General features: G+C 40.9%; 6 protein-coding genes and 1 pseudogene across 7 annotated transcripts in view; all 7 read right to left on the reverse strand.

The window, feature by feature from the left end:
- Positions 1-282: 282 nt before the first annotated feature.
- Positions 283-3215, reverse strand: LOC106742792. Its single transcript, XM_014616070.1, has 3 exons — positions 3142-3215; positions 1718-2472; positions 283-1057 (listed from the first exon to the last, which is right to left on the reverse strand). The coding sequence occupies exons 1-3, from the start codon at positions 3170-3172 to the stop codon at positions 866-868; spliced, it is 978 nt and encodes a 325-aa protein (XP_014471556.1). The 5' UTR covers positions 3173-3215; the 3' UTR covers positions 283-865.
- A 1279-nt stretch (positions 3216-4494) lies between these two features.
- Positions 4495-6725, reverse strand: LOC106742788 (vitellogenin-3-like). Its single transcript, XM_014616059.1, has 3 exons — positions 6641-6725; positions 5430-6160; positions 4495-5001 (listed from the first exon to the last, which is right to left on the reverse strand). The coding sequence occupies exons 1-3, from the start codon at positions 6669-6671 to the stop codon at positions 4768-4770; spliced, it is 996 nt and encodes a 331-aa protein (XP_014471545.1). The 5' UTR covers positions 6672-6725; the 3' UTR covers positions 4495-4767.
- Positions 6726-6963: 238 nt separating this feature from the next.
- LOC106742789 lies at positions 6964-9445 on the reverse strand (annotated as a pseudogene).
- An 863-nt stretch (positions 9446-10308) lies between these two features.
- Positions 10309-12385, reverse strand: LOC106742709. Its single transcript, XM_014615904.1, has 3 exons — positions 12286-12385; positions 11151-11788; positions 10309-10692 (listed from the first exon to the last, which is right to left on the reverse strand). The coding sequence occupies exons 1-3, from the start codon at positions 12317-12319 to the stop codon at positions 10480-10482; spliced, it is 885 nt and encodes a 294-aa protein (XP_014471390.1). The 5' UTR covers positions 12320-12385; the 3' UTR covers positions 10309-10479.
- A 3983-nt stretch (positions 12386-16368) lies between these two features.
- Positions 16369-19619, reverse strand: LOC106742741. The gene is made up of 3 exons (XM_014615966.1): positions 19452-19619; positions 18071-18747; positions 16369-16948 (listed from the first exon to the last, which is right to left on the reverse strand). Exons 1-3 carry the CDS (start codon positions 19480-19482, stop codon positions 16709-16711), a joined length of 948 nt encoding a protein of 315 aa, XP_014471452.1. The 5' UTR covers positions 19483-19619; the 3' UTR covers positions 16369-16708.
- Positions 19620-19717: 98 nt separating this feature from the next.
- LOC106742742 lies at positions 19718-21405 on the reverse strand. The gene is made up of 2 exons (XM_014615967.1): positions 20569-21405; positions 19718-20077 (listed from the first exon to the last, which is right to left on the reverse strand). Exons 1-2 carry the CDS (start codon positions 21085-21087, stop codon positions 19853-19855), a joined length of 744 nt encoding a protein of 247 aa, XP_014471453.1. The 5' UTR covers positions 21088-21405; the 3' UTR covers positions 19718-19852.
- Positions 21406-22496: 1091 nt separating this feature from the next.
- The window catches only part of LOC106742739, an 88836-nt gene continuing 86661 nt past the window's right edge, over positions 22497-24671 (reverse strand). For both annotated transcript variants that reach the window (XM_014615961.1, XM_014615962.1), the window contains exon 4: positions 22497-24044. In XM_014615961.1, the coding sequence (XP_014471447.1) occupies positions 23814-24044 (231 nt within the window). In that variant the 3' untranslated portion in view covers positions 22497-23813. The remainder of the gene's footprint in view (positions 24045-24671) is intronic.

A 24671-nucleotide genomic window follows, 5' to 3' on the forward strand; every position in this document is an offset into this window, starting at 1 on the left:
TTATTTTATCGTACAATAATCGTCGAATTCTACATTCTCTTTATCTCTCTCCACTACTCCCCCCTTCCACTCTCTTTCTCTCTCTCTTTCCTTATTAATTAATAGGTCCCTATTAATTCTTCTCGCTGTACACGTAGAGGTTAATCAACACATTTTGTCGCATAATTTATCGCGCAATAATCGTCGATTTCTATACTTCTTCCCCTCCCCCCTCGCTTTCTGTCTTTTTTACGAGAAATCCCTATATCTTCTCGCTGGACATGTAAAGGCTGATCCATTGAGCTGTATCAACTGAGAATGATAGAATTTTCAGTACCTCTGTGGCGGAAAGGAGAAGAAATTCAGAAGTTGAGCCTCTCATGAAACGAGAAAGTTGCTCCCACGTTTATAACATAGATCATGTTCTCGATATATGATTCTTAGACCATATCGAATATTGGAATCTAGCTGTGAGACCATATAAGCTATCACTTAAATTTTCCGAAGAGCAGAAACGTAATAAGTACATAATTTCACATTTTCATTTTCATTTTTCATTCTTCAGCAAGTCACGTGATCACTTAAGTCATCAAGTTCATTTGGAATTTTGCACTTTTCACGTTTCTGCTTAGGTAAGACTTACAAGAGAATTTGACGAATCGATTAATTACTGATCTCGCTTTGATCCCAATTGATTAAGCTTTAATAACTAGTCTGATACGTCCTTCTCACGTGGCGGCGAATAATTATTGAACAGCGGTTATTTCGGGAAATGTTCTACTGATTTTTGAACTACACACGATCGGAATACCATTTATCAAAAAAATCTTGAATGCAATACGGTTGGATCGCGTGTCCTCCGAAATCGCTTCCGGCTTCGAGAATATCACAGACTCATCGAAACTGGATTCTGGATCTCCGACAGTGAGTGTCGCGCGAGATCTATTTGCTTCAGCTTCATTCTGATGTGCTGCTGAGGTCGTATCACGACCTGCGACCTGTTTGTTATTAGGCCAGCCGCTATCGTAAACGACAGGAATTTATTCTTCTCGATCATGATGTGACTCACCGAGTCGGTCTGAAATCAGAAACGGGCAAGGAGGTATTAGCGATAATACCTCTCTAAGGTTACTACTCCTTTAAACAGAATAACGTTTTCGCTAACGGTCCGTTCATCTAGTTATATTAATTATTAAGTGCTTGCAAAAGTGCGTGAGGTCACAAATAGATGACTGACTGTAGCAGCAATTTAATAATTGTTTTCCTTTAAGTTAATTTTTAGTTCTTACATGTTGATCATATTGCATCAGAATTGATGGTTGACAATTATCATAGTTTCGAACAAAACGTCACATTAGCACGATTGAAGATGGAACCAGATAAAGTACACCACTACTTTAACTGAGATGAAACATGAATGGATTATCTCAAAATATGAGTCATTGAATCGACACGGGATCAAACTTTTGTCTAAAAAATGACAAAAAGTTATTAATAGCAACGGACAATATTTTGATTAAAATATTACGAGTCATCTTATTGCTATTGATAAACAAAAATAGCTTAAATATCATACGAACTTGTGGGAGTACTTAATATAAAGAGTTTTCGCGGACTAGACTCGCGTCTCTATTTCCGAATATTAGAACACAATTAACGTTGGAAGCTACTAATAGTTTCACCTTACCGCTCACGATCGGACAAAATCCCATCGTAATATTTCAATTGATAATCGTACCATATCCATGTAGATTTCCTCATCGCCGCGGTCGTAATCTCCCTCATTTCTGAAGAAGTAGATCGTTCTTTGCGGACAACTCTTAGGCTGTCGCAACTTCTGCACGTGGAACTTCTCGTCCAAAGTTCGCGCGGGCTTGTCGTTCGTCGACACAAATTGGATCTCAAAGTCCTGACCTTCCATCTCGCCCTGCTTGGTGGCACCATTCTTCTCGACCGAATCGTCCTTTTCATCATCGTCATCGTCATCGTCCTCCTCTTCACTGCTATCATGAATGAACCTGACGTCGACCTCGCAGCTATTCATCGTCGAGTTCTCCACGATGGTGAATCGGTCGCGCCGTTCCAACGCCTCGAAACCGATGTTCAACTGGCTGACTATGGCTCTGATCATGTCCAGCTGCCATCTGGGAGTATTCTTGGACACCACTAGGTTTTGGATACCCCTCGGGTTGAAGCGGATCTCGAAAGGTTCCTCGCCTACGAATCTCGTCCCCGTGGGCACAAGGTCCATCGCGCTCGTGCAATTGTTTTCCTTCAGGCCGGGATGCCGGATCCACGAGTTCTGGAAGTGGCAGCTCAGAGAGTCCTGTCCTTTGGGTCGGCACTTAAGATCGGACTTGATCTCAGAGCAGAAAGATTTGTCCGCCGGGGCGATGTTCGACAGAGACATTATTACGAAAACATCGTATGTGCACTCGCCACCGTACATGTTCCATTCCGATTGCCGGCTGGGGTCGACGGTGACCTGCGCGGCTAAAATAACGGCGAAAGTATAAGATCACGGCTGATATAAAATGATGACAAACCGGTCGTCAGATGAGGATCGACTCCGAAAACACGGGTGTTTTATTTCACTCCCGTTACTTACTAATTAATTATTTATCCCCGGGGACTCATATGGCGGTGATAAACGCAAGTTTCGCAGGAAAACCGAGAGGACGACCGATCGATCGACGTTTCGCTTCACATTCGCTTCGAAGTAATTTCCGCCGTCTACATATTTGTCAAGCGATTTATAAATTGAATTAACCCGTAAGTTAACGCGTGTGGGTCAAATTGACTCATAGAAGAACGAACAAACGAATGTTTCCGTTTACGTCTGCGACATTGGCGCTTTCAATAACTTGCTTCTACTACTTACTGTTGAATTTAGCGAAGTAGCGTCAATAATACTAAAAAATCTCGGTTATAAACAACAGTGGTTTTATCCGTCAAAAAAGTTCTGCTCTCGCTTATGGGTTAACTATGCTTTTTTTTCGATCATTAATTTCTGCGAATAAATAAAATTATAGCACGCAAGTTTCCGAACAAAATTTCGAAATCCCGAGGTACAGGCAAAGTAAATGGATTGTGAATAAAAAAACACCGAAAGGAAACGCAAATGGCGTGATAAACGACTGTTGTGAAATTCTAAGGACGTACCCAAGAAAAACGGCAAGATTGTCACTAACATGACCGACGTTCCGCGTTTGACTGATGCTTCTACTTGTTATCCGTCTTCTCTTTATAGTTTATACGAATAACTCGATTCATACGTCATACGTGTGTGCGAGTCTGAATCTAATTTCGCTAAGTACAGTTTCCGGTCATGATCCTGTAGATATCTTACATGATGACTCGACTGTGTCGTTTTTGTGCTTAGGTAATATTGCTTTAATAACGTGCATTCTCTGTAATCGTCTTGCAAGGTTTTCGACGTAATTGACAAATTGTTGCCGTTTATAATGTCATTTATTTGTATTCGTTAACACGGAAATGGATCTCCCATATGTGAATGAAGATTAAAACACAACACATTTTGTCGCATAGTTTATCATATACTAATCGTCGGTTTCTACATTCCCCCTTTCTCTCTCTCTCTTTCTTTTACGAGAAACCTACCAATTTCTCTATATTTATTAGATGTACAAATTAATTCGATGCTTTTTTTCATGAAATTCAAAGTTTATTTACAAAAAATCAAGTACAAGTTTAATGTTCAAAATAATTCCCATTATTTTCTATGACTTTGCTCCATCTATCAGATAGCTGATGAATGCCCTCATGGAAAAAACTTGGTGGTTTTGACTCACGAATACTTTTTCGTCAACTATTTTAAAATGCGTATTCGCCAGATGATGTTAAAGTAACTAAAATAGATGGTAATCCCATAGGGCTAGATCTGACGAATAAGTCGCATGAGAGAGAATTTCCCAGTCCAATGTATAGATGAGATCCTTCGTCCCTTTTGCAGTATTTAACTGCGCGTTAACGTGCAACACAATCACCTGCCTAGTTCCATTGCCGGTAAAAGGTCTTTTTACAAGTTTTATGGGTCACAATATCTTCACCCAAAACGAAATAAATTCGATAGACTGAACAGCATTTTTATTCAATTAAAACGCAAAAGGAATGCAGTGCCTCAGATGTTTCTTTATATCATGGACGATATCGTAATAACTACTACTTTCTGAGGTTATATCGACAAGACTGTCAACTATTATAGTGCTTCTTAAAGCTTAAAGTTAGCACTTTCAAATCACCATATAGGACGGAGAATTTAAATGTGAACCAGAGTTACAGGGCATTAAATGCAAAAGCACCGAATTCATTTGTACACTTAATATATTTATGTATATGTATGACGTGAATGATTTTATATAAAAAAATTGTTCTGAGAAGCACCTCAGAGATGTCTCAAAGATATCTTGCCTGTTTCTGACATCTTCAAGATGTCTCTAAGATATATTTTACACATTTATTTGGTTCGGGATGAGATATTTTTTGAATATCTTATACGGAGGCATTTTCAGAATTTATTCATTAGAATATAGTAATAATATTTAAAAAAAAGTTTAGATATATTTCTTATATATATTTCTTATATACACAATTCAATATATCCCGCAGATTTACATTATTGTATGGGATATGTTTTTCCCTTCGTAGCGAAGAAGAGTGTTGAATTGAACAGCGTTTATTTCAGGAAACGTTTTACTTATTTTAGAACGGCGCACGATTGAAATCTCATTTTTCGTAAATTTGTATCTTTAATGCAATACAATTGGGTCACGCGTCTTCCGGAATCGTTTCTAGGCTCGAGAATGCGAACAGGCTGGTCGAAGCTGGATTCTGGATTTCCGGCGGTGAATTTCGCGCAAGATCTATTCGCTTCAGCTTCAGGACGATGTTCTGGTGAGGCCGCATTACATGTGATTTGTTCGCCATCTTCATTACGCCCGCCGACATTGTTAATGACTTGAATTTATTCTTCGTGATCATGATATGACTCGTTGAGTCCGTCTGAAATCGGAAACAGACAAGGAGATATTAGACAAACGTCTCTAAAGTTACTATTCGTTTGAAAAGAATAAAGTTTTCTCCAATGGCCCATTTGTCTAATTATATTATAATATAAATTATATAATATTGCGTGATATTTAATTATATAACTTATATATACATATAATATTATAATGTAATATCACGCAATATTATGTAACATTTTATAATTATATATTATATTATAAACATTATATAATTTACACATATTAGGAATATAATTATTATATAATATATAAATTATATAATACGGTTGTCTTTGGAGATTGTATCTTCGTCTCGATTTCCGAATATTACAACACACTTAACGTTGGAAGCTACAAATAGTTCCACCTTACCGCTCACGACTGGACAAAATCTCATCGTCGTATTTCAATCGATGATCGTACCATGTCCATGTAGAGTTCCCCATTGCCGCGACTGTAATCCCCTTCATTCCCAAAGAAGTAGATCGTCCTTCGCGGGCACCTCGTAGGCTCTCGAATCTTCTGCACGTGGAATTTCTCGTCCAAGGTTCGCGCGGGCTTGTTGTTTGTCGACATAAATTGGATCTCGAAGTCCTCACCCTCCTTCTCGCCCTGCTCAACGGAACCGTCCTCATGCTCGTCATCGTCGTTCTCTTCACTGCTATCATGAACGAACTTGACGTCGACCTCGCAGTAACCCATCGTCGAGTTCTCCATGATGGCGAATCGATCGCGCCGTTCCAACACCTCGAAGCCGATGTTCAACTGGCTGACTATGACCTTGATCATGTCCAGCTGCCATCTGGGAATAGTCCTGTGCACCACCAGGTTCTGGATACCCCTCGGGTCGAAGCGGATCTCGAAGGGCTCCTCGTCAATGAACCTCGTCCGCGTGGGCACGGAGCCCATCGAGTTCGTGCAATTGCCCTCCTCCGGGCCGGGGTGCCGGATCCGCGAGTTCTGGAAATGGCAACTCAGAGAGTCCTGTCCCTTGGGTCGACACTTGAGCTCGGATTTGATCGAGGAGCAGAAATTATCGTCCGCCCGGGTGATGTTCGACAGAGACATCATCACGAAAACGTCGTAAGTGCACTCGCCACCGTACATGGCCCATTCTGACTGCCGGCTGGTGTCATCGACGGCGACCTGCGCGGCTGGAATGATGGAGAGATAACCGGCGGAAATATAAGATCAAGGCTGACGTAAGATGATGGTGAGCCGGTCGGCAGATAAGGATCAGTTTCAACGACGAACGACTTATTTTACTCTCGTTACTTAATTATTCATCATCGGGACTCATATAGCGGCGGTAAACACACGACTGCTTTCGGAGGAAAATCGAGAGGGCGAACGACAAATCGACGTTTCGCTTTTCGTCCTCTTCGCGATAATTTCCACGTCTATATAATTGTCAAGCGATATTTAAATTAAATTAACTATGCTTTCCTTTTTGATTATTAATTGTTGAAATAACAATTTCTTCGAGTCAATAAAATTGTAACGCCCAAATTTTCGAACAAAATTTCGAAACTCTGTGGCAGGTGCAAAGTAAACGAATCGTGAATCGAAAGAAAAGTTCGAAACAATCGCACTGATATGCGACTGTTGTGAAGAACCAAGTTCCGAGAACGTACCCAAGAAATACGGCAAGATTGTCACTAACATGGCCGACGTCCAGTGCTTGACTGATGCTGCTACTTGTCATTTGTCTTCTCTTTATACAGACCGATAAGTTAATTCAAACGTGTCTCCTTGAAAATAATTTCGCTAAGTACCGTTTCCGTCCAGATCCTGTAGATATCTTCCGCGATATTGATAACGCGGCAGATTTGCCTTTGTACTCAGGAGTGCTGTGACAATGCGCGCTCTCTGCAATTGCCCGGCAAGGTTTTCGACGTAATTGATAAATTATTGCCGTTTGTCATGTCGTTTATTTGCGTTCGTTAACGCGCCATGGAAGAAAATGTCTCACACACGACGGGAGACAGAGACAAACGTTTTGTCGCATAAGAATTTTACTATACAACAATCGTCGTTTCCTACTTTCTATTTCCTTCACGAGAGATTGCTAATCCTTCTTGCTGTATATGTAGAGGCTGATGGTCGTTGCATCTTCTGGGAAGGGCTCTAATGGCTTTTCGGCGGGCAGTACGGAAACGAGGTTTATGCTGATCTTCTCGTGTAATGAGAAGGTCATCCTGTAGCTGCTGAAATTGATCATGTTTTCGGTATATGAGTCGAAGCACGTGTCAGATATTTCCATCCGATTACCCGACGATACCTAAAACAGATCGGGAAATGAAGGTTGCATCATTATTATCTCTGATACCATATGATAAATTATTATATCAAGTTGATCGAAGAAGTTCCATCCAATTTTCGGACTTTTTTTTAGTAGTAAGTCGGCTATTTTCTGTGAAAGAGATCATTTATTGCTGCGAAGACGTTAGCAGATCACTCACAATAACTATCACATGCCTCCATTGAACGCGATAAAATAAAATTTGACTCAATTTCAAATTTCGTAATAAAATAAAATTCGACAATATTAAATTTGTGACTGAAGTAATTTAACCCTTCGTGTCTCGAATTTTTATATCGGACCGATTTTTTTGAAACTCAGTATCCAGGGATTTTTCGGGTCGCTGATTACGAATCGGAAGTCAGAATTTTAAAATTCAAAATGGCCGATCCAATATGACGGTCCAATATGACGGTCCAATGATTCAAAACTTCTTTGTTTATAAAAATTTGAAAATTCTTACCTTAGATTAGGATTCAGTGACTCAAAAAAACCTCAGAACAGTGTTATAAAAGATATTTATTTGGATTTATAGTAAGAAATATTGATTTTTCCATATTTTTCAAAGATTGCTAATTTATAATAAAAAAATAACAGTGAAAAAATCTGAAACAATTCTGAAAAATATTTTAGTGTCTTAAATAATAGTGTCCTAAATTTCCGCTTCAATATTGATAATATTTTAGTAGAAAATGCATTTTTTTTCAAAAAACCACAAATTTGAACTGTTTTCAGAAATTATACCAATAATAAATTTACAATTTTCTATCTTTTTACATATGTTCATACACTAAAGACACTACGTAGACAAAAATCCGGTACTTAAAATCAAGAAAAAATTCGTCAAAATAATTAAAACTGAGCGAAAAATGATGGGACTCTGGGAGTCCTACCATGTCGTAAAGAGTTAAACAAATTCAAATTTGACGATAAAATGAAACTTTACAATTTTAAATGTGATTATTTGAACAAATGGTAGCAAACTTTCCAACCATCTGGACACAGATCACACGATAAGGAAGCATGATTACGAGATTGCGAGACGATATGAAATTCGCTATGTTACATTCGGGAAACACACAAATGAGTATTGATTTTCTCTTACTATCTGTAGCTCCGCATTACGTTCCTGCCCGTCTATTATGTGATTCCATTTGTCTGTGCAATTTTCCAGGTTCCTTGTCTTATCGATCACCAGCATCTCTCCCCGTTTCTTCTCAAGGCCGGGCATGGGCACAATCTCATAGTCCTCTTTTTCCGGGAACTCGTTACCTTGAGCCACGCGGGAAATATTCACGAGACATTCAAATTCGCCGATGTAGGTGCTTTCCGTGGCCGCACCGTCTGGCTTGCGCAGCAAGTCCACGCCGAATCTCATCTGACTTACGGAACGCTCGCATCATATTGAGGTGCCAGGAATCTATCTCCCGGAGGATCACTAAGCTCCCCGACGATCGAACTTGATATCAAATGGCGCTAGGAACCAATTGTCTTCGTTTCTATGCGCTTCAACCAAGTCCTGATATATCGTGATATATGTTAGCAGTGTCGAACTGACAGTGCAGCGTTTCGAAATCTCTCGGACGGCACTTGAGCATAATGTGCATTTGGTGGAAGTTCATCAGAACGCTGGATAATCCCTCCAGCATAGTCGAATTAGAATCTAAGACAAATGCGTACTCCATAGCGCCAGGTGCCCGTAGGAACGCGACTGACTGCAAGAGGGTGCGTGTGTGTGTTGTGTAACGAAATAGAAAATATATTTTTGTCACATTTTTATTTAATCATAATCGATATTTCTCTAGTCGGAAGGAGGGTCCAGTTAAATATTTTGAGTATATGAACATTTCTTACAAAATTATTTTTTAACTAGGCTTTTTGATTTTAACCCGACATATGCGAGAATATATTATTCAAAAAGGAACTTTTATCCCGAGGAAGCGAGCTCGATTAAAGCGAAGGGGAGACCCTTCTTTCTTTCATGTACATTATCTTTCGTATCGAATCAGTAAGCGTGCGGAACGATATTGCGTTTTGATTACAAGATGAGTATTAAATTCTTTCGTTGACTCACGACTTTCAGATTCATGCTATGCGACATACGCAGAAAAAATGGCAACAGCACAAACGTTTACATGGCGCCGGATAATGCCGAACTGGTTTGAAAATCTCCTCACGTCGGACTCTTATAAGCACACAGTCTGGCACGATTCGTTAGCGCTTGATATAATGAACCGCGTCTGCGTCTTTACGTGCGCGGTAACGATGCGAAATAACTCGCGGTTAAGTGACATCTTTTACGAGGAATTTTATAGACGTCCAAGTGAATCGGTGCCTACAACACGTGCGCGTCGGTGACATTCACAGAATGTCTCTCTTCACTCTCATCGATTTAACCAATTGTAATTGGTTAAATCGATTCTGTGAATGTCACCGACACGCATGTGTCGCAGACACCGATTCACTTGGACGTCTATAAAATTCCTCGTAAAAGATGTCACTTAACCGCGAGTTATTTCGCATCGTTACCGCGCACGTGTAACTCTTGTAAATTAAATGTAAATCTTGTAAATTAAAATCGTGTTATCGTTGATAATTCTGATGTCACTATTAAGGTCTAACGCACGTTTAACGTCAACGACGAGAACACTCGAGTTTTGTTTACGGCTGCAACGATTCTCGTTCAACATGTATAAACGAAATCTCTATTACTTAGAACAGAAGATTTCACATCGGTATGAGTCCTCAGGATTTAGGACAGGTTTGACACACGATCGCGCGTATATGTACATGTGGTGATTTATTTATAATAAATCGCTGTCACTGTAGTTAGAAAAAGTAGAATAACCAATGATTAAAATTGAAGGAAATGTAAAATATAAAAGATATTTATTACTCAGTTACCTCCTACACGAAAACTATGTATTCATCATATTAATTACCGAAGAAAACATTGTGCAACAATATTACGTAGGAAAGGGAGGAGAAAGAAAGGGATAATTATTGCTACTTGTGTCATTTATTTGCATTCGTTAACACGCCAGCACGGAAGAAAATTTCTCGCACGCGACGGAAAACTGAATTACAATACATTTTGTCGTTTAATAATTTTGTCATACAATAATTGTTTCTATTTACTCTCTCTCTTTCTTTTTTTTTCATAAAAAATCCCTAATCCTTCTCGCTGTATACGTAAGGGCTGACGGTCGCTGCATCAGTTGAGAAAGGTTGTAATATCTCCTCGGCGGGACGTACGGAGATGAGATTCATGCTGATTTTCTCGTGAAATGGGAATATCATTCCCATGTGTATGACATTGACCATGTTCTCGGTATACGAGTCATATTCCATGTCGGATATTTCAATCCGACTGCGCGATGACACCTAAATTAGACCGGAGAATTAAAAATATTGCCATCATTATCATCATACGATAAATTACAATATCAGTCGGGTAAGTTCGAAAAAGTTGTTTGTTTTTTTTTTTTAATAATAAATGGACTACTTTCTGCATAGGAGAGATCTACCTACTGCCACAATGTTGGCGGACGGTCATAGACTGCGATCACGTTGCTCCCATTAAATGCGATAAAGTAATTTTGACAATTTTACATATTTAACGGTAAAATAAAAACTGACAATCTCAAATTCGATAATGAAGTGAAATTTGACAATCTCAAATTTAGCGATGAAGTAAAATATGATAATTCGAAAAATCAAAGTGAACCGTCCGATTGAATCAGTACAGCCCACGTGAAAAAAAAAGAAACGCGAATGCGGGGTGATGCAAACTTCGCGGTATTGCGTACTAAGTTCGCAAGCGAGATTCTATTTTTTCTCACCATCTGCGTCTCCATGTGACGTCTTGTGTCGCCCGTTATCACGTAATCCCTCTTGTCTATGCAATTTTCCAGATTCCTCGTCTTCTCGATTACCAGCGTCTCGCCATGTTTCTTCTTAAGCCTGATATTTCCTGAGACCATTGGCACAATCTCATAGTCCTCCCTCCCTGGGACCTCGTTACCTTCAGCAATGTGGGAGATGTTCACAAGACTTTCGCATTGTCCGATATAGGTATTCTCCATAGTCGTGAACGCACCGTCTAGCCGCAAGTCTACGCCGAAGTTCATCTGGCTCACGAAAGCTCGCACCATATCGAGGTACCAGGCATCCATCTCCCGGAGGATCACTAAGTTCCGAATTCCCCGCTGATCGAACTTAATGTCGAAGGGCGCGTGGAGCCAACTGTCTTCGTCTTCGTGTACTTCAATCGGGTCACGATATATCGTTATGTTAGCAGCGCAGAACTGACAATGCAGCGTTTCGAAATCTCGCGGACGACACTTGAGCGTGCTGTACACCTGGTAGACGTAGAAGTCGAGTATGGAACGTCCCTGCAGAGTAGTCATGTTGGCGTCCATCACAAAGGTGTACTCCGGTCCATGGCGCCAGGTGTCTACGTCCGTGGGGACGCGACTGACTGCAAGAGGTAAGTAGCAAAATAGAAAATATATTCTCTTGTTACATTTTTATATTATTTTAATCGAAAATTCTTTGTTCGGAAGATACGTTCAGTTCAATTTCTGGGGAAGGAAAATCATTTCTTACAAAATTATTTCTCAACCAGATATATGCGCGAGCTTTTTATGATTAATTCGATATATTCGAGAATATATTTCTCGGCAAAGTATTTTTATCCCTCTTTTAATTTGAATTATCTTGTGCGTAGAATCGGTTGCTATGAGTAATATATCCGAACAATGTTTCACTTTAATATAAGATAAATCGTAAATTCTTAGTAAAATATTTAAACAAAAGGGAGCAAATTAAAATCAAACGCAATTTTATGCATAAATAATACAATATTTCAATATGAAATGATTGTATAAAATAATTATACATTTAAATTCTTAATTCCTTCATAAATTTTTTAATCTCTCACAGCTTGCCGATATATATGCATTCGACATGACTTACGTAGGAAGAATGGCAGCAGCACGAACGTTTCCATAGCGCCGAATAATGCTGAACTGGTTTGAAAATCTCCTCACGTCAGCCTCTTATACGCACACGTCTGGTACGATTCGTTAGTGTTTGATATAATTAACTGCGTCTGCGTCTTCATGTGCGCGGTAACGATGCGAAATAACTCGCGGTTATGACACATTTTACAAGGAATTTAGGCGTCCGAGCGAGGCAAGGTTATCATGTCGTTGATTCTTTACTAAATATGTTATTCTAATTATTATATTAAGTGTGACAAGGAGCGTCACTGGTCATGCACGTTTACCAGCGACAACTACGACAATATTCAAGTTTTGCTTACAAATAGTTATAACAAACCTTATTCAACATATACGAATAAAATCTTGCATATTTAAAATAGAAGATCTCTAGTCGGTAAAATGTTTCTAGGATTTACTGACAATCCCCGCACGCGTATGTGTGTTTGTGTGTCGCAATTTATTTAAAATAAATCACAGACAGCGCAGTTACAAAAAAGAGAATAATTATTAATTAATTATTTCGTGATAACGAAGAAAAAGTAAAATGTAAAAAATAATTACGCATTATTGAATTATTTCCATAAACACTTTACGTTCATCGTATTAATTATTGAAAACAAATTTGGCAATAGTATACAGGGTGAGAAAAGGAAAGAAAAGTTTAATGCCATTAGTATGTCGTTTATTTGCGTTCGTTTACACATCAGCACGGAAGATCTCTCGCACGGGATAGAAAAAGAGATACGACACATTTTGTCGTTTAGTGATTTGATCGTACAATAATCGTTTTTATCTACTCCCTCTCTCTCTTTCTCTCTTCCTTTCTTTTTTTTATAACATAATCGATCTCTCTACATACGCATGTAAATTGACAGTCACTGTATCTATTTTTGACAAAGGCTATAGTGCTCTCTCCGCAGGATGTACAGAGGCGAGTTTCATGCTGATGTTCTCGTGATACGAGAATATTTCTCCCCTTTTTGTGATATTAGCTATGTTCTCAGTATACGAGTTATAATCGATATCGGTTATTTCAATCCAACTGCATGACGATATCTAAAATAGACCATGAAATGAAGAATGCATCATTATCATTGAATGTCACAAGATAAATTATGATATCAGATTGGTCAAAAAGTTCAATTTTCTGTCTTTTTTAGCGATAAGTCGGCTTCTTTCTGAAAGAGAAATCTATGCTGCCAAAACGTTGTCAAACGGTCACTGACAATGGCAACGGTCATTTGCATCCGTTAAACGTGGAAAATTAAAATTTGACAATTTCAAAGTTGCCGATGGAGTGAAATTTGACGATAACGTTGAATATAATAATTGAAAAGTTGAAATTGTAATAGTTGAAAAATCAAAGCGAATTATCCGATTGATTTAACACAGATCACGCCGTATATAAACGTGATAGGATACAAAATTGGCGGTATTGGACGTGCAAAATTCGCAAGTAAGTTTCTACTTTTCTCACCAAATGAAGATCCATATTCCTTTTATTGCACAATATTATGTAATCATTTTGGTCTAAGCAATTTTCCAGATTCCTCGTCTTCTCGATCGCCAGCAGCTCGCCTCGTTTTTTCTTGAGACCGATCTTTTTTTCGACTACTGGCACAACCTCATAGTCCTCCTTCATCGTGACCTCGTTGCTTTCAGCAATGCGATTGATCACAAGACTTTCGCACTGGCGGTTAAAAAATGCCTTCCTCGCTCGTGAACTCATCGTTCGGTTTGCTCAGAAGCCCCACGCCGAAGTTCATCCGATTCACGAACGCTCGCACGTTGTCGAAGTACCCGGGTTTCATTTCACGCGGGATCGTTAATCTCCGAATTTCCCGGGGATCGAACTTGATGTAAAAGGGTAAGTGAGAAGAACTATTCTTGTCTTTGACCTCAGCCAGGTCCTCATATATCGTTATGTTTGTAGCGCCGAACTGACATTGCAACGTTTCGAAATCCCGTGGACGACATTTGAGCATTCCGTACACCTGAAAGATGGGGAAATCGATCTCGGCACCCTCCACAGTCATATTGGCATCTATCGTAAATGTACACCGGCCCATGGCGCCAGTTGTCCGTGCCCATAGGAATGCGACTAACTGTAAAAGGTACGTGTCGTACCGAAACAGAAAATATATTCTTATAATATTTTATAACAATCGTAATCTCTCTGATCGGAAGGAAAGTTCAGTTCAGTTGTTTGAGTAAGAAAATCATTTCTTACAATTATTTCTTAAAATTTCTTAAAATTATAATATTTTATAACCAGTTATATGTGCAAATATTGTGTGACTGATTCGATATATTCGAGAATATATTTTCCAGTAAGGCATTTTTGTCCGAGAGAATAAGTTTATTTAAAGCGAAAGAAAGAGGAACTGGAGTCTCACATTTTTTAATTTACATTACTTTCTATATAGAATCCGTCAATATAAGTAATATTTGAACAAATTGCATTTTGATATAAGATAAATGATTAATTATTGATAAAATAATTAATCAAAAAGGGATAACTAAGAGCCAAACGTATTTCTATACTCGGATAATACCATGTCAATATTTCAATGTGAAAACACTACATAAAATATTTACAAATATATATTACAATTATATATATATACAAATATATATATTCTGCATTCATCCGTAAATTTTTAAATTTCTCGATAATTTGCAACTTGTTGATTTATGCACATTCGACATGACTTACGTAGGAAAAATGGCAGCAGTACAAACGTTTCCATAACGACGAGTAATGTTGAACTGGTTGAAAATTCCGTCACATCGGCCTCTTATAGCACGATTAGTTAATACTTGATATAAGCAAGTTCGTCTGTACTCTTACTTGTACGATAACGAAGTAAAATAATGCGCGATTAAATCACATTTACGAGAAATTTCAAAGACGTCGTAGAAGGTCGGTCCGCGAGATATGACGTAACATTCACAGAATCGATTTAACAAATTATAACTCTCGCAAATTTGGACTGGGTTATCATATTATTGATAACCTGAAAATTCTAATGTCTTTCGGATTATTAAACTCTGTTATTCTAATTATGTAAATGTGGCAAAAAGCATCATTGGATAAGCAGCAAAACTTTAACTAACAGCAACGAACAGAACATTCAAGTTTCGCTTATGAACAGTTATACCTGTTCAACCTATATGAATGAAATCTCGAGTATTTCAGATAGAAGAGCTTATATCAGTATGAGTTCCTAGGATTTACTGACATGATATCTTTAGAATGTCTTTTTGATGTCTTTCGAACATTTGTGCTATATGAGACGTGACTTACGTAAAATGGCAGCTGCATAAACGTTTCCATAAAATTGGATAAGGCCGAAACTGGTTTGAAAAGGATGATCTCTTCACGCCTTCATACGCACATGTTTGGCATAGTTCTTTAACGTTTGATGTAATCGACTGTATCTATGTCTACACATACATGGTAACAATGTGAAATAACGTGCGGTTACATGACGTACTTAACGAGAGATTTCGTTGACGTCCTGGCGATTCGGTCCGCGAGACGTCACATTCACAGAATCGATTTAACAAATTGTAAATCTCGCAAATTGAAATCGGGTTATTATGTCATTGATAATTCTTATGTCACTCAGACTGTTGAGCCATGTTCTTCTAATTATGTAAGTGTAGCGCAAAGCGTCACTCGACATGCACGTTTAACTAGCAACAACACTTAAGTTATCCCTTATAAACGGCCGTAACGAACCCCGTTCAACAGATATGAGTGAAATCTCAAACGTTAAAAACAGGAGACCTCGAATTTGTACGAGCTCTCAGGATATATTGACGCGTTTTCAGCGTGTGCGTGGCAGTTTATTTATAACAAACCAGTCGTCAGTGCGGTAATAAAAGATTAACAGTCTCGTGAAAGTGAGAAAAATGTGAAATTATTCATTACTTAGTTATTTCATCCATGAAAACTTTGCATTCGTCATATTAATTATAACCAAAAAAATCTGGCAACACAGTACGCAGGGAAGAGGAAGAGAGAGAGAGAGAGAGAGAGAGAGGAGCATGATTGTGATATATAATTATTTATTTCTCACGAAGTTCGCTGTCTTTTATACAGTATCATATAGGTGACGAGATTTCGGGTGACAATTTTTCCGGCTTATTAAATGCGAAAAACGCATCGTCGCCTCGAGTCATACGTGTTAAGTAAAGGTGGAAATTGAGCGGACCGCGCGCGCGTGTGCTGATAGAGAAAAATGAAGCGTCCGCGAAAGGACATTGTTTCTCAGGTGTCATTGTTGCGCAACGTGCGTGGGTATCTCCCCCGATTTTGCGCCTCACAAACGAACTTGTACGAGCACATTGCTGCACTGACAACGCGCGACAGTGTGTTTCCGATAAGCCTAATTGTCTTCCTCGGACAAATCGGCGATCAACCACCTGCCAATGAAGATGCTGACGGGCTCGGCTTCCGTCACCGGTGGCGGCTCGCTCTCGGCTGGTCGAATCGATATCAGCTTCAGCCGCACGTTCTCATAGAGTATCGTTACCACCCCCTCGGTTATTTTGCTCGTCGTTATTTCGCTTGATGTGTCGGAAACGAAGTCGGTCGACGTCACGAAGATGTTATTGTCCAACAAGCTCTGCAACAGGTCGAAGGGAAAAGTCAGACTCGAATGCTCGTCGTATGAGCGATTAAACGCGCGGACACTGTGCTTTGCTGATAATAAAATACAGCATCCGTTACTTCAATCAATCAATCAATTGACATCCAATCTGTTCGATCGGAACGCTACGACATTCGCCCCGTGTGTCTCATCTGATACTTTCAGTTGTGACATCTCGGATTTCAAGTCGTGTATTAGTGAACTTTAAACATCATTGATACACAAATCAGTGGACGCTGTAATTAACCGTCACAATTAATTATGACGTAATATAATAACTTCCGTATATGAGTCGTTTATTTGAAAAGTGTTGCAAGTCCTTCTTCCGTTCATTTCTTTTTCTCTTTCGCATCGGGCGGAGAGAAATTACACTGGTCAACATAAAAATTATATCCTGGATCTAAACCGTCAATTCTAGTTGATTTTGACGTTCATCACAAATGTAACAATTAAAGTCAAAATTTACTTCTAATTTTCATTATATGGTAAGCAACAATCGAAAGAGAATTTGATATTTAAGGCTTTCGTGGTGTGAAGAAAATGAGATATATTAAAAATCGTCTCTTTCGAAGCTAATTCTTTACTTTGAGATGGTGTACGTGGCAGTCCTGTAAGAATTTATGAATGAAACATGTGTTTTAACTTTCTATAGAAAGATAGAAAATATTTCTATTTTGCGTTGCAACATTCTTTATTTCAACACTGTTAAAACATACCTAATACTCAAAAGGAATTTTAATTCTTCTAACAGTATAAAACGTAAAAACAAAAAAATTACAGTAAAAAAATATCTTTGTTGTTTTATTCTTATATATCTAATACTATCAATTTACAAAAATTAAAACATAGCCTATATTTCTTCAGCTATAGCTGAATAAGTTTTTCAATTGTCATTTTCTGTTTGAATACATAAACGTACGTAGAAAGGACTGAAATTCAAAAAGGATACAATTTACGATACGAAATTTGTTGACCAGTGTCATAGATTCGTGAGCGAAATTAATTTTTCATCCGAAACTGGGCTTGCACCGATTTAAAAGAACAGTGCCAGCTGACTTGCACCGATCGAAAAGTGAAACGACTCAGCGATGTACTTACGACATCCGACATGATATCGCTGACTTCTCTGACGCTCTCGGCGCTGCCGAAGTAGTACGGCACCTTGTGCGTGCACATTTGGAGGTCGCGGACCTTCTTGATATGCAGCATCTTTCGCTCCTTCAGGCCGAGTATCGGCTTGAGGGCGAAGCCTCGCCTCGTGTGCAAGCGCGCGTTCGGCTTCCTCTCCACCTTGAATGTCGTCACGCACTCGCCCTGCGTGAAATTCTCCATCGTCTCGAAGAAGCCGTCGTCGCGCCAGCCGTCTTTGAAGTTCACGCCGACGTTCAGCTGGCCGACGATCAGGCGGATCATGTCCAGCTCGCGCGGCTGTATGTTCTCGTTCACCAGCAGACTCTCCAGGCCCTTCTCGTTGAACTTGATCTCGAACTGGTCCTCGTTAATCTCGTACGCCTCCTGCCGGCTCACCGGGCCGACTGGCACCGCCGTGCCCGTCGGCTCCAGGCTGTCCGCTACGAAGCTGTTCGCCACGGAGTCCTTGAAGCGGCAGCTCAGCGAGTTCGAGTCGGTCTTCGGCTGGCAGATCAGCTGCGACTCCAGGTTCAGCCGGACGCTGCCGTAGATGCCCTCCTCCGGGACTGCCGTGGAGTTCACCTGGACCTGGAACACGTACTCCGGCCCATGTTCCCACGGTTTGTCCACGGTGACGTGCGCCACTGGAAAAAGGAAGCATCTCTCTCGTATGTATACGTGTGTGCGCCCGGCGAGTCGTCGTTGCTCGCGGGAACAAGAGCTGCTCGAGTGGTCGGTTACGTTGAATGAGAGCTGATTAGAGCGGCGAAGGTGTGACGTCAAGTGAACGCGCTACGTTAAGCCAGTATCAGACTGGGTATTGTGGATCAAGGATTGCGGGTTTAGGACGAGAACTCGAGCAAGATCGGAACCTGGGAACGGAGGTGGAGGAATTGACCGACTCGTGGAACCGTGTGATCTCTGATCCAATCTCTAATCCGCAATCATCAATCTCTCTAACGCGCAGGATACATCGGACGCTTCCGGGCATCTCGACTACGTTGATAATGTCGTTGCTCCCGAGAAAGAAAGAACGAAACCTTCGAACGTCGCAGTGGATCGCACCGTCGTTCTGACACGGGGCTTTAAAGTGCCCTCGACTGTCCGTGTGTGCGCGCGTGTGAGTACACGTGGACGCGTGTGACTTTTCGAACGAATCGTTCGCACGATCGCGGCCGCTTCGGTATCGATTTGACATCGCGCGACGTGATGGGTACTTACGGACGTCACCCAGCCCCGCGCACGGCTAAATCGGGGCGATTTATCGGGGTGATCGAAGCGGCGCGATCGATCGATCCGAGAGAGCCTCGGTCTCGTCAACTAACACGGCGATCCCGAGCGCGCTTACCTAGGAAGAACGGTATCACTACCACGTTCATGGTGACACCGTGCAACGTTGATCTACTTTAATGGAGTTACTGATGTTCGAGCGGCTCTTATACCGCGGCTAAACTGCACTACTGACCTCTTCTTACGATTAGCGGGCTCCAATTTACCGTACTCCCGTTTGCGACACGGGAAACCGAGGCAGCGCGGCGCGAGGATAACGTTCCCGCGGGATCGACGGGACGTGGAGGAGATAGAGAGGTTCGCTGGAGAATATAAGAATTCGGGCACGCTCTCGTCGGTTTATTCGTGAAAAGATGCTACATATATCGTCGACCTCGTCGGCCGACGTCTCGTCGGTGAATGGAGCGGTTAAGGTGAACACCTTGTTACAGTTCAGGCGGCTGCTTCAAGTGCGGATCGTTAAATCTCGTTGTCGTTATGTACGCTGAATAACAGTTTTATTTTATTCGTTTTATCGTCGGTCGGTCGAAGCCTCCAGTCCAGTTGCACCGATATTAACTTAAGAGTAACCATCTCCACGACAGATCCTACCGCCTTCTTCTCCTTGTTGTAAAATTTGAACGAATTCTCCGTCATAGACTCGAAGGTGCCGTTAGACACCATCATTACGCTTTGCGACTTGTCCTGCAACACGCGAATGGGCCTGAAATTACGCTCACCCGTGACAATTCGGGATATTCCTCTGTTCGTCGTCTACGTGATCGATCGAGACTTCACTGAGAGAAAAGTACCTGATTGATTTCACTGAAATTACGTGCGGTTACTTTCCGGTCATATTTTTCTATTCTAAATGAAAGGCGGGGCGGCAGCATCAAAGCTGTTTCAATCGGCCAACCTGGATTTTAGTAGCATACTTACAAAAATGTTTTCCATTTTAAATAATTATATTCTAAATGAATAAATATATAAATAAGTAAAGAAATATATACATATGTATATGTAGAAATATATACATATATATATATATATGATTATTCACCGTGCAGTTATATAATCATAGAGATACTTTTTCTCATTGAATTAAATTTTCCTGCTGGAAGCTCCGTTGGAAGCTCCAACGACTACGGGAACGCTGAAAAACGATGCTCTAATCTCGTGATCTGAGTAATACGTACGATGATCTCTTTGACGCTCGACGTCGGCACGAATTCGGGCCAGAATCTCGCGGCGAAGATATAAGAGGCGAGCCATTTGCAGCCGTCGACGCTCCTACTTTTAGTGATCATCGTCGCATTGCTATTGTGGAACTTAACATTAACGAGGGGCAATGACAGGTTGTTGTCCACCCACGGGGGATGCTCTATGATCTTGTATTTCGTCGGGCAATAGCCCACGGTGGAATTTTCCATCGTCGTGAAATGATTGTCAGTGGTGTTGACGTCGACACCGAGGCTCATCAGATTCGCGATCATCCGGTACACGTTCATCATCCGCATCAACGCCATGTTGTTCTTCATGACGTGAGCGCCGTAAGCGACGATTCTTTCTTTGTCGAATAGGACGTAGAAGGGTATACCGGGCTTGTCGAAGGACTCGAGCCTGATGTGTCTGCTTGGACGCGAAGCCCCGAAGGAAGGCACGTCGTTTGACGGCAACGGTTTCATCAAGTTGTACTTCTCCGTACGACATATCATTGCATTCGACAGATGCGTACGACAGATCAGCTGGAGCGACAAACGGGTGTTGATCGTTTCCTCCTCCTGGACGTCGAAGTGCTCCTGTGGTTTTCGGAAGAACGTTGTCTTTATGTTCACATCAAAAGTGTGCACAGGACCGCTAGGTTCTTGGAACGCTGGGAAAAATCAGAAACGCGACGACACTCGTTATCAAACGATACTGCTCGTTTTTTTTTTCACTTGCTTACACTCGTTTCGCTTTTCCCCTCCGTTTCCGCTTTTTACTCGCGAACGCGCCACCTGCCGATGCCCGACGATGAGGCGGTTTCGTCGCGACGTTACGCCACACCTTGCAACTTTCGTACCTCTGCATACTTTCGTACATCGCGCGCGTTCGCCCGGGAGATGTCCACGAGGACACAGCGCTCTCACTGAAATTTCTCCGAGCGAAATTCCGTCCGGAAAGTAAGGCGAAACTTTTCGCTCCCTGCTGAGCGAGACTTCGGCACTCGAGAGAGAAATTTCGGCAGCGCCGAGCGCTTCGGCGTGAAATATATATCGCACCGGGGCGACCGGAGGCGACGCGAGTGACGATGTGGGAGATGGCGCATTAAGATTTCCACGCGTTAGCTTTTAATCTGTCCTTCGCGCTTGATCGCTGACACTGGCAATAAGCGCTGATGAATCTCAATCGAGTAATCGAGGAGACCTAACTGACCTAGGAGAAACGGCACTATAACGTAAGTAATCATGCCGATCTTCTGCTACCCTCCGGATGTCGCGGTTTCGTCTCCTCGAAGGCGCTTTTAGGCGACCGAGCGATTCGATGAGTCTCCTGGATAAGTTCGCTCGATGAACTTGCTGGAGATCGGGTCGATCGTTAAGCCGGCTGCAAAAGCGATAATTGAGAAATTTCGGAAAGAATATTGATAAAGAAAGAAGTAAGAACTCGGGTGAATGCGTTGATTTTCGACACGTCGAAGGCGTTGCTTACGTTCTCGTTGATGTCCGTCTTGTGCGAGTCGAGGAAGCGTTCTCGTTGTTAAGATTATTCCAAATACGACGGACGTTGCATCTTCTCGCGAATATAAGTACACACGTGTGACTCTCTTCTCACCTTGTGTCCCGTGTTGTCAAACAATGTATCGCAGACTGAGTGTCACGATCGCGATCTCCGCTCCGCGTCCTATCCGGAAGACGACCGTTAATCTTACGGACGACAGCATTGGTTGTTGTTGGAATTTTGCGTCTCAAGTTATACGAAGCGCAAATAACACGTAGAAAAAAGAATATAGACAAAGCACATTGTATAGAGGAGATTAATAATAATATACGCGCAATGTCGGGAAAAAAATTCAAAAGGATCGTCGGCGGCTGCGTCATACAGTCTCGCGAGAGCTCGTGCAATAATGATGGGAGAATTTGTAGCTTCGAGTAAGAACCGTGTAAAACTAATTGCAGTAATCGTAATCATAAGACGTGAACTTTAGCCGAAGAAAGAATCAATCAGTATATTGCTTTAGGTTTATGCATTCCAAAAGACGTTGAAAACAAAGATAAATTGATTTCACGTAGAGATAACTAGGATTTCAGTCTGTTGAAATCGAATTATATCCGCTTGGGACTAAATTTATCATCATTTTTATCGTCTTTTCACCTTAAGATGAATAGATCTTCCATTTGGTTTCCACTGACTGACTGACATTGTCTCGTGGATCTTAAGATTACGTCTTATGATTACAGTTGCGGCAATTTGCGTGCCTAAAAGATCCACGAGACAATGCTAATAGAAATCAAAACACGCGTAAGATGAATCTAATCGCGATCGATATTCCGATTTCTCGCCTCAGCACGGAGCACACGTGCATCGCCGAACGCATCTCGTCGCTCGCATCGCTCAAGTCATCGCGATGACCTTGGAGGCCAATAAATGCGACGCGCACCGGCGGTCCAGGTACTTTGCTTAATTACGACACGACCAAGCAAAGCAAAAACGGAGACGATGGTGTGGCGAACGCGCACGTCCGGAAAACGCGTTTCTTCCTCCGCGAGTTGCCGAACTGAAAGCACATCCGATGAATATCGCCGACTCCGTGAAGAAAAGACGGCGAATCGGCTCGACCGAGGCAAGGAGACGACTCTGAACGTCGAAAGGCTGAAATGGGGAAAAGCGCTTTCTCGTAAAATTCGCTCGAAAAAAACGCGCGTGGAAAAGCGGATGATATCCGAATGAACCTTGGAAGTGGCATTTATCTCGAGGAACGAGGGGCGTAATTTTGCCATTAACACGAAGATGGGACACAACGATCTCGTCCGCGGTGAATTAAATTAGGTAACGCGGATGATTGCGGCGATAGAACGTGTGACATAAGCTGCTGTTTTTCTCTTCTTTTTTCGCAGATCCATTTATTCATAGGTCTGAGACAACGAACGTGAGAGATTAGGTATCAAGTAAAACTACAGTAAAATAACAGAGCCATAACAAAAGTATACATGTCGTTTTTCACTATTTTATACGTCTATTAAAATGTATTAAAATATATATAGACTGGTACATCCGCTATCTGTTATTCAGTGATCCACATTGTGCAGAATTGAATAGACAAAAAAGTCGTTCGGTCATTTGGTGTCAGTCATCGTTCGCGATGTGCAACTCACGCACATGTTGTTCAGTCAACGAGGGAGATGCAAGAAAAAAGGTATACACCGTGCAACAATTTACGCGTGGGTGATACCACCGGTCGTCAATAATTGTTATTGGGAGACACTACCATTTCCACAGCATTTTCATCGTTCATCCAATATTTGTCAATTGCGCATATTATCCGATACGACTTTAGCGTAAGACTAAGCGACTCTTTCGCAACTCCTATCAGTGCTGTTCCCTCCGACGTTTTCTGGTAAAAATCAACTCTGTTTGTCATTTTGGACTGGAAGCCATTCTTATGCAATGTCATGACGTTATTCGATTGTACCTGCAATACGCAAATGCAACCAACATTACACACACACACACGTGTATATATATATATATATATATATATATATATATATATATATATAAGGAACGAAATAATTTATTCAGCGCACTGAATCAACGTGCCGGCGACATTGCTTTCTTATCATCACTGAGTTATTCCAAACCAAGCTCTTCCGCTTCGATAAGAACATGAATTAAAGAGCGTTGAATCTCTTACAATTTCATTATTAAATAAAATATTGTACATGATATCGATAAATATTATAAATAGAATCATGTACTTATCAGGACAGGACGTCCAAAATTTTTCTTTCAATCGCTCGGGTGAAAGTAGACCGGTAGAAAGTTAAACTTTTACAGAAAAGTCCTCCACTATTTAGCAAATAACTACGCTAAATTTCGAATTATTAATGATTGAAAATGATTATGTACAGTATGTCGGCGTGAACATTAAATTTTGTCTTAATTTAGGCAAAACTCCTACTGAAATGTTTGAAATGATTTAAACTGTTTATGGCAGTGAAGCCATGAGCCGCAAGAATGTTTCCAAGTGGTTTGCAAGATTTTATAATAGCGGTTATGATTCGACTCAAGACATTCAAAAAGTTTCGACCGAGTTTCT

This window comes from Dinoponera quadriceps, unplaced genomic scaffold (genome assembly GCF_001313825.1).
Source record: "Dinoponera quadriceps isolate SergipeBrazil2010 unplaced genomic scaffold, ASM131382v1 scaffold589, whole genome shotgun sequence".
Lineage (NCBI taxonomy): Eukaryota > Metazoa > Arthropoda > Insecta > Hymenoptera > Formicidae > Dinoponera > Dinoponera quadriceps.